Source organism: Condylura cristata, unplaced genomic scaffold, assembly GCF_000260355.1.
Source record: "Condylura cristata isolate star-nosed mole 26May11 unplaced genomic scaffold, ConCri1.0 scaffold00016, whole genome shotgun sequence".
NCBI classification, from domain to species: domain Eukaryota; kingdom Metazoa; phylum Chordata; class Mammalia; order Eulipotyphla; family Talpidae; genus Condylura; species Condylura cristata.
This window is the reverse complement of record NW_004567117.1, coordinates 20,306,638-20,315,626: the sequence shown is the minus strand read 5'-3', so window position 1 is coordinate 20,315,626 and position 8,989 is coordinate 20,306,638. Positions and strand designations below refer to the sequence as shown.

Genomic DNA, 8,989 nt, shown 5'->3' with positions numbered 1-8,989 from the left:
TATAGTATGTATATATACTATGCTATATATACTATATAGTATATATACTATATAGTATATATGCTATATTATATAGTGCATATACTATATAGTATGTATACTATATTATATATAGTATATATGCTATACTATATAGTATGTACATTATATATAGTATATATACTATGCTATATTATATATAGTGCATATACTATATAGTATATATTATATATCTCAATAGGATTCAAATATCTAAATAACTCATTGATCTACAGGCTGCAGAATGGATATATTTTGACCATGTAAAAAACAAGTCACTTTCTTGTCCTCATCAGAGTTCTTAGGTGCACATGTGCACTGTCACAGAGTAGGTTTATGCATACAGGAATTGGGGTACTGGCCAGAGGTGTGGGGAGCAGTTGGCGAGACAATTGAGGTCTGCCTTGCCATGTAGGTCACCTCCCTAGTCAGGAATCCAACTCATGCTGCAGTGGCTAGCTTCATATTGTTGCTATTAAACTTACTGTGCCAACAGGGAGAGCCCTGAGTAGTTTTAATTTTTTCACATTTGTGGATTCAACAAACCCTGGATTGAATGAAAATATATATTATGTAGTTAGCTCTATGACCTGATCATCTTGTCACTATTCCCTGATGCAGTGTAACAAGGATTTGCATAGTATTTACATTTTATTACATGTTTTAAGTAATTGAGGGCTTTAAAGTGTATGGAAAGCTGAGCACAGGTTATATGCAAATACTACAACATAAGGTACTTAAAGCATCTGGATTTTCTGTATCTCTATGATTCTTATACCGATATGAAAAACTGGAGGATGGGAAAGAGCTTGGGGGAATAGGGAGCAAAAGTTACAAATTTCCAGTTATTTTGTCAATTATATTTAAGTCACAGAAAGGTAGTTTATAGGTTGTGGTCTATAACTGTTCTTTGGTGCTACTTTAAATAAACAACTGGACGTGATCAAACTTTTATTCCTCACCTGAAGTTAACATGGCACTTATTCAATTTTTTAATGAAGTAAAACCATGTCTTCATTAGAAAACTCATATCCTTTATCTTGTAGTACATGTAATAAAGTATTACAGAATTATAATAATCTCTCATTTGAAAAAGAACTGTAGCCATGGCCTCCCTTTAGCAATTTCAGTTAAAGATTTCAATCAACTAAATAAGAACCAAATAATTATAAAATATGCCTTTTAATAAAATGATAGCCAAACTGGCATTAGGTATTTACACTGTCAGCAGATAATTGAATTTTCTTTCATAAAGATTTGTACGAACTCTTGAATGTAAATACAAAAAAAAATGTGGGCTGATCCAGCAAGCACACCCCTCTTACTTCCCATATTTTTCAAATAAACTTTACCTGGTGTTAATGATTTGCTGGAAGACTTGGCAAGCAATTCCTGTATCCTGTTTTTCTTATGTCAAAATCTTGATTTTTCTTTTAAACAGTAGAACAAACGAAAGCTAACTCCTGGTAGGAAAAACCAAAGATATGAAAGACTATGGCAGAAATGTAATCTTGTGTGCTTCTCTTGCCTCTATCCTAATTAAATTCCAAATGAAACTATTTCCCTCTCATGGAACTTACCTTCCAGTTGACATAAATCTTTTCTCTTTGGGATAGATGCTGGGTCTTGACCTCTGTCTCTATCATGGCTCACAAGGACTAGAAAGTTAAAATAACACTCCTTGTTTTAGTTCATTAAATGAATACTTATACCTTAAAATTTATTGTAACTTTAGAAGAAATCTTAAAATATTTTCAAATCATACGGTTTTGGGAAATGCCTTGAGTTATGTGCTTAGTACTTCATTCAAGGATTTCAAATTTATTGGTGCAAATTTAGTAATTATAGCAATTGCTTAATGAAAGGTAGCAGTGTAAAAATAAACAGGTATATAATAAAAACCTCCTTATTCACCTTAGAATTGATACAAAGCAGCATTACAAATTATCTGAGTTAAAGTAATTGGTAATTTTAAGTCTAAGTATTCAGAAATTGTTAAATTTATTTACATGAGAAAAAATATTGACACAGATATGTGTGCAAATATAAAAATGACTTCAATAATTCCTAAAGTGGTATTCCTAATCTTATTCCCTTGTGGGTTTGTTCATACCAGTCATGTATACTTCTAAAACAAACTAAGGCCCTCCCTGGTGGCACAGTAGGTTAAAGCACAGCACTGAGAATCTAAAGCCACTTCTGCATGAGTTTGATTCCCGCCTGCCCAGTAAGTGACCACATGGCGTGGCAGACCTCTCCTGACCCTCCTGCTGCTCCCCTCAGCAGTGTACTTAGTCAATGTGCCTGCTCTGTTCCCCACTCTGTCTCTGGTGAAGCCTCTTACCGCCCCTGAGCCTCTGGCTTGCACCCCAGTTCTGTATGCACAAATAAGTAAATCTTTAAAAGAAAAAAAAAAGTTAAACTAAGACAAACTGAAACATAGCAGGTCTATAGTTTTAAAAAAAATAAAGTAGAGGTGGGGAAGGGAGTATTTACCTAAAATTAAAAAAAAAAAAACCCTAAATCTTTATTGTGTTGAGTCGTGAACACATCACTGAACTCCAGGTGCTCAATTTTTTTAAGATGAACCTAATCAAGAGTCAATGTCACAATATAGAATTTGGTTATCAGACATAGCAAAATCATTTGCAATTCCCATCAGTTCATACTACAGAGAAGCCTCTCTAACATGTGAAAAGTTGAACTAAATTTTCAAAAAGCACAAGTGCAGAGAAGGCCAGCACTGGGTGTCCAGGGTGAGAGGTTGCTGCCTGATGCTGCACAAGGAGCACCAGAGAACACCCAGCCACACGTCATGTTGCTCTTTATTTAAGAGCAGATGTATTTGATGAAAAACAGCAACTTCTCATGAACAAAAGTTGTGCGTTAATTCAACCATGGTTTATTTAATATTCAAGTTTGAGGTACTAGAACAAAAATTGTGTGTCTAATTTGGTGATTTTGTTTGCTAGGACCTACTGATCTCAGCATGAAGAGGCAACTGGCAACTAGCTCAGGATCCTCCAGCAGTTCAAGCTCCAGACCCCAGCTGAGTCCAACTGAAATCAATGCTGTGAGACAGCTTGTTGCAGGATATCGAGAATCAGCTGCATTTTTATTGCGTTCTGCAGATGAACTGGAAAATCTTATTTTACAACAGAACTGAATCAAATGGCGCCCATACTCAGTGAGAGCTAAATTTGCAGTTTCCACTAATGACATTTTGATTTTGCAGCAGAGATGCTTCTGATCTTACTGCAGTCTTTTAAGAAAAATACTTGCATAATGCCACATTGTCCTTGATCCATAAAAGTGATGTGTTAAGGTGCTTCAAAGGAACTCTGCCCTCTGAAGTACTTGAGATACTTTAATGTGTCCAGCCTCCTGCTTTTTGTTTTTGTGTGTCAGCATAAATATCTGGGGGGATAAAAAAAAAGGCTGTAAATCCCTAATTCAAGGATAAAATGGAAGAAGCTTTGTGGTATAAAAATAATTCAAGATCCAACTGAAATATTAGTGGAATTGCTACTGACTCATGGGACTGAAAGCTCCAGTAACTGGCAAAAAAAAAAAAAAAAAAAACACTTGATGCTGGAAAACCCCTTGCCTACGTTCTTTAAATCGTCACACCAGGAAACTACTTCCAACAGAAGCCTGCATTTCAGACTCATGTTGATCTCAAGCATCCCACTCAACACTGCAGCTTTCCCATAGCTGTGTTCATCATACAATTTTTTTCTGATAAAAAAAAAAAAAAATCACACCTATGTTTCTTACATCTGCTCACTCTGGATTGCCGCTGCTGTTATAAGCGTCCCTCTAACAGCAACTGGATATAGATGACTGAATGTGAAGAGGTTGCAAGTGACAATCTGAAAATTTGCACTTATGTGTAGTTTTATTTTTCATTTTTTTTTCAGAAATAGTTTCCAAAAAGACCATTACCTCTCCTAATATGATTTGTATAATTTACAGTTTTAAGGGAAAAAAAAATGATGTAAAGAACTCTCAGTGGATGCAGCTGCAACTTACAATGAACTGCCCCTTCTTATTCCCCATATTTTGCCCTTCTTTTATAGTGTTGGATACACATGGTGTTTTCTTTGTGCACTGAGATAAGCCTATTTTTTAAATATTTAGAAAGAAATACATCAGTTTATGCTTCTTGTACAATTTTTGGTTGTTTAGCTTTGGTTGGATTATATATTCTTTGTGCATTCCTGAATTTGCCTTATTTCATGTGAAATTTATGTCATTCAGTTTTTGATAATGCGTTTTAAGGCACCAGTGATATTTCTTATCTACTTGTTACATATAGTTTTTCAAGTAATGACTGTGATTGTGACCAAGTAATGTGCACTTTTTCTTGTAACTGTGGACATTGCTATGCTTTTATCTTCTAGTGTTTCTAGAATTACTGTTCCTTACAGTTACGTAAACAAAAAAAAAATGAAATTTTGTGATACTGTTGGTGAATATAATGTGAAAATCTTATTGAAATATGAGTATTTTGGAGATACATAGATGCACAAACATCTTTTACAGTGTGGACTTAGAGTTTGCTTATTTAAATGAAAATTCAAAAATTGAGGGCTGGTATAATTTTATCTGTTTCGTTTGGTTTAATAAACATATTTCTGTGTTAAAACAATGATGGTGAATCTTACAAACTCTCTAAATGCTATAGTACTTGTAGCAGTTTTTTTTTTTGTTTTCCAAACACAATGTTCTTTTGTACCTACATTTAGTATAAAATTAACAATACAAATTTACATCTTAAGAGTATCTCAAGGTTACCCAGATTCTCGACTTTCAGTCTGCAAGAGACTATTCCAAGAGGGGGTAAAGAAAACAAACAAGCAAACAATATTTAACTGATTTAAGAACTAATTTTCTTCCATTTTCATTCTTACATGAGTTACATGGCTTTTAGCTACCTTTAATGCCTTAGAGGAAACATACCTGTTTTAAGTGTCTCTGATTTATACTTTCTTATGCCTATGTGATACGTGTATTTGGAAGTTTTACATGGTAACTATCTCAAAGTCATAAGCTTGGGTTCATCATACATATAAAAAGCCAAATAGTGATAATGAAGCAAATGGAGAGCAGAGGGAATGTCTGACCGCATGATCTTATTTTTATCTTCAATTATGAACACCCATACATATCTCCCAGGGATAATTTTTCCAATGGCTTCTGTTTTTTTTGTAAAGTCACCCAAAATAATAGCAGGAGTCCTATTATTTTCCTAGCCAAGCTCAGAAGCCAAACAGAGGTACCACTTTGACTTATCCCTGAAAGCAGTCTAATCTTTTTTTCCACTCTGTCCCAGCACACTAAAGAGATCAACATCCCCTGTATAAAGCATTTTGAGGAAACTGGGTGTAAGTGCATCTTTTAATTCAAATGAGAGAATAGAAAACTATCAAACAGCTCAAATGGAAGTTTCCAACACTTCTGTCAGCTCTCCAGACATTAGCAATTTCTTGTCACATGTATATTACTTTATCACAGTTAATAAGGAAAATATGTCTTGAAGTAACCACAGAAGCTACAAATACATGTGGTTTGATTTTGGCACCCAGGAAAAAGACACTGCAGTAAAATGATAGCCCCAGTTAATGGTTAATTACAGATCGAATGGCATTTTTTTAGTATTTCACACAATAACCCTAAAAGATCAGAATAATCAATCTCCATCTTACAAAGGAGGATCAAAAAAGGAGGATCAAAAAAGGAGGAAGTCACCAAAGGACAAAGATAGAGAAAGCTTTGGTTTAAACCCAAGTACTCCTCACGTCAGAGTCATTCTTCCTGTGGCTACTGTGCTGCCTCCACGCACTAAAACATCACATTCTGCACTGTGACTTAAAAATAGGCCTTTATATTAGTAGTTTTTTTTTTTCAAGATTTATTTATTTATACAGAACTGGGGTATAAGCCAGAGGTTCAGGGACAGTGAGAGCCTTAACCAGAGACAGAGTAGGGAGCAGAACAGGCAGATTGACAAAGTACATGGCTGAGGGGAGCAGCGGGCAGGTCAGGAGAGGTCTGCCGCACCATGCGGCTCACCTCTAAGGCTGGGGATCGAACTCGTACTGAGGCGGCTGTGGCTAGCTTTCAGTGCTGCGTCCTGACCCACTGTGCCACCGAGGATGACCCATATATTAGCAGTTTCTTTATGTAGATAAGTTTATTAAACATGCACTTGATAGCAAACTAATGAATTTGATAAACTATGGTTTAATCTGATTTAAATAAGTTTAATTTCCTATAAATCTCTGCAAATATAAAAAACAATAACATAACTCACCACTCATGTGTAGCAAACACACTGAGAAAGAAGAGCAGAAATTAGCCAGGTAAGTGTCAGTAGTGAATTCTGTAAGGAAAAATAAAGGGAACTATTCAACAGAACCCTTAAAAGTTAAATTGATTTAGATAAAATCCATAAGTTCATAAGTTCTATTCCGTAATTATAAGCAATCCTTACACCACTAATGTAATTACCTCTCAAAGGTTAATCTTTATAATTTTACATGGTTCATTAGTTCATTTAAAAAATCCAAAAATTAAACAGGTAGACATTACACTATTTTTATTTTTTAAATTTGATTTTTTACATTATTCTTCATTTCACGGTTTAATTTTTTAAAGTCTGTTTGGGATGTGGAAATTCAGTAAAGGATTGAGTGCCCCTCCCTGGTGGCACAAAGGGTTAAAGCACAGCACTGCAAGCAAGTTGCAGCTGCTTCAGTGTGAGTTAGATCCCTGCCCTGGAGGTGACCCACATGGCCCAGCAGACTCTCCTGACCAGCAGACTCTCCTGACCAGCAGACTCTCCTGACCAGCAGACTCTCCTGACCAGCAGACTCTCCTGACCCGCCTGCTGCTCCCCTCAGCAGTGTACTTCCTCAATCGGCCTGTTCTGCTCCTCACTCTGTCTCTGGTGAATCCTCTAACTGCCCCTACACCTTGGCCTGTATCCCAGTTCTATATGCATAAATCAATCAATCTTTAAAAAAAGATTGAGTGGTAAAACAAGCTGACCCTTTCTATATTACTTCACCCCCTTCAAAAAAAAGGTTTTGAAAGGAGATAAAAGGTATCTATTTCTAGTTTTGAAGCTAATCATGTTCATCTTTTTTCTTACTGCAAAAGAACCTGGAAAACTGTAGAAAAGGGAAGTGATCCCGGTGTCCTTGAGAAAACCAAGAACAATTTATAGTATATATTTCAGATTTTATCTAAACAAATACAACTTTGTTTCAATTTACTAAATGTGGTACTTCCTTACCTACTTTTTAAACCTAACAATATACCTTGAATATTTTCCACATCATTTTATATTCTCACATTATTTTTAATGTTTACATAGTCTTGTATGAATGTTTCTGTATTAGTTTTCTAGTGTAGCTATAAAAATAACAACCCATTGGTAACAGTCCAGTGGGTGAGAAATCTCACTGGGCTAAAATCTACATGTTCGTAAGACCAGTTTTTTCTTTTGGAGGCTTCTGGGCAAAGTCTGTTTCCTGGCCTACTTTAATTAACTTCTAGAGACATTCTCCACTGGTGACACCTTTCTCCATCAACAAATCTCAACTCTGACCTCCTTTCAACTCCTTTTTATAATCTAGAACCATTATGAGTATATTGGGTGCACCTGGATAATACAGGCTGAAACCTCTTTCTATTAAGGTCAAGTGATTAGCAACATTAAATTCATCTCTAAACTTAATTCCTAATATGACTCATGAATAAAGGTATTGCCATATGAATTTTAGAATATAGGTATCTTGGAGGCATTGTGCTGTCTGCTATAGTACCTTAATTAAAAAACAAACAAACAAACAAACAAACGGCCCTCCCTGGTGGCGCAGCGGGTTAAAGCACAGCACTGAGAATCTAAAGCCACTTCCGCAAGAGTTCGATTCCCGCCTGCCCCGGAGGTGACCACATGGCGTGGCAGACCTCTCCTGACCCACCCGCTGCTCCCCTCAGCAGTGAACTTCGTCGATCTGCCTGTTTTGTTCCCCACTCTGTCTCTGGTGAAGCCTCTCGCTGCCCCTGAGCCTCTGGCCTGTACCCCAGTTCTAACTTTCTAGCTGCATTAGTCTGTTCACCTTTATTAAAGATGCTAAAAGTTTGCAGTAAAATAATTTTGTATGGAATTCTCAGGTACTGCACCCACACTTTCTTACAGATCATATGGACTTTTGAAAAGAATTTTAATGGAATTTTTTGAGAATGTCTCGCTTTCAAATAAAATTAAATATGGTAATAGTACAGCTAAATCTTTCAAGAGAAAAGATTGCTCTGAACATGCTCTCCAGTTTGATTTTTTAGAAAATTTTGCCCAAAAACTTCCTTGAGGTATGTATGTGAGGTGATTGAATCATCAGTTCAAACGAAACACAAGGATCCAAAGCATAATTCTCTAAGCTATCTAGCCACATGGGGGTTATTTAGTGATAACTTACTGTAGCATTTTTGAAAAATTAAAAGTATTATATTGTTTGTTGTCTTTAATGGTACGATTTATCACTAACAAGTTTATTGAATTTAGGATTGTTAATTGAGTTTAAAAATGGAAATTTTGCCTTTTATTAGAACTATTTACAAGAATTTTTTCCTATTTTTTATTTGATTTTCTATATCTAGCTATGGGATGAAAAGAGGATAAAAACTAAAAATTGTTGAGGATGATCTTTAATGCTATGGAAGACTAAAAATGACAGCAAATGTTATTACTAGGAATGTGGAATTAGCACTATTTTTTTCCCCTTCAAAGTTGACTTCTCATACTCTCTACGTATTAGAGAATGCATTAAGTTTGGCTACCGAAGAGAAATGTCTTCTACTTATTTAAGCCACTCCATTGCTGTGATTTGGTCTTAGTTCCTTTACTAGTAGAGTCAGAGGTCTGCCATGCATAAATCCATGTAGAAGTAAGCTTCTAGCTGCT

At 35.7% G+C, this 8,989-nt stretch overlaps 1 protein-coding gene across 4 annotated transcripts in view; it reads left to right on the top strand.

The window, feature by feature from the left end:
- Positions 1–3,761, top strand: part of NOL4 (nucleolar protein 4) — a 255,115-nt gene extending 251,354 nt beyond the window's left edge. For all 4 annotated transcript variants that reach the window (XM_004683823.2, XM_004683822.2, XM_012725972.1 and 1 more), the window contains one exon: positions 2,991–3,761. In XM_004683823.2, the coding sequence (XP_004683880.1) occupies positions 2,991–3,184 (194 nt within the window). In that variant the 3' untranslated portion in view covers positions 3,185–3,761. The remainder of the gene's footprint in view (positions 1–2,990) is intronic.
- Positions 3,762–8,989: the final 5,228 nt, after the last annotated feature.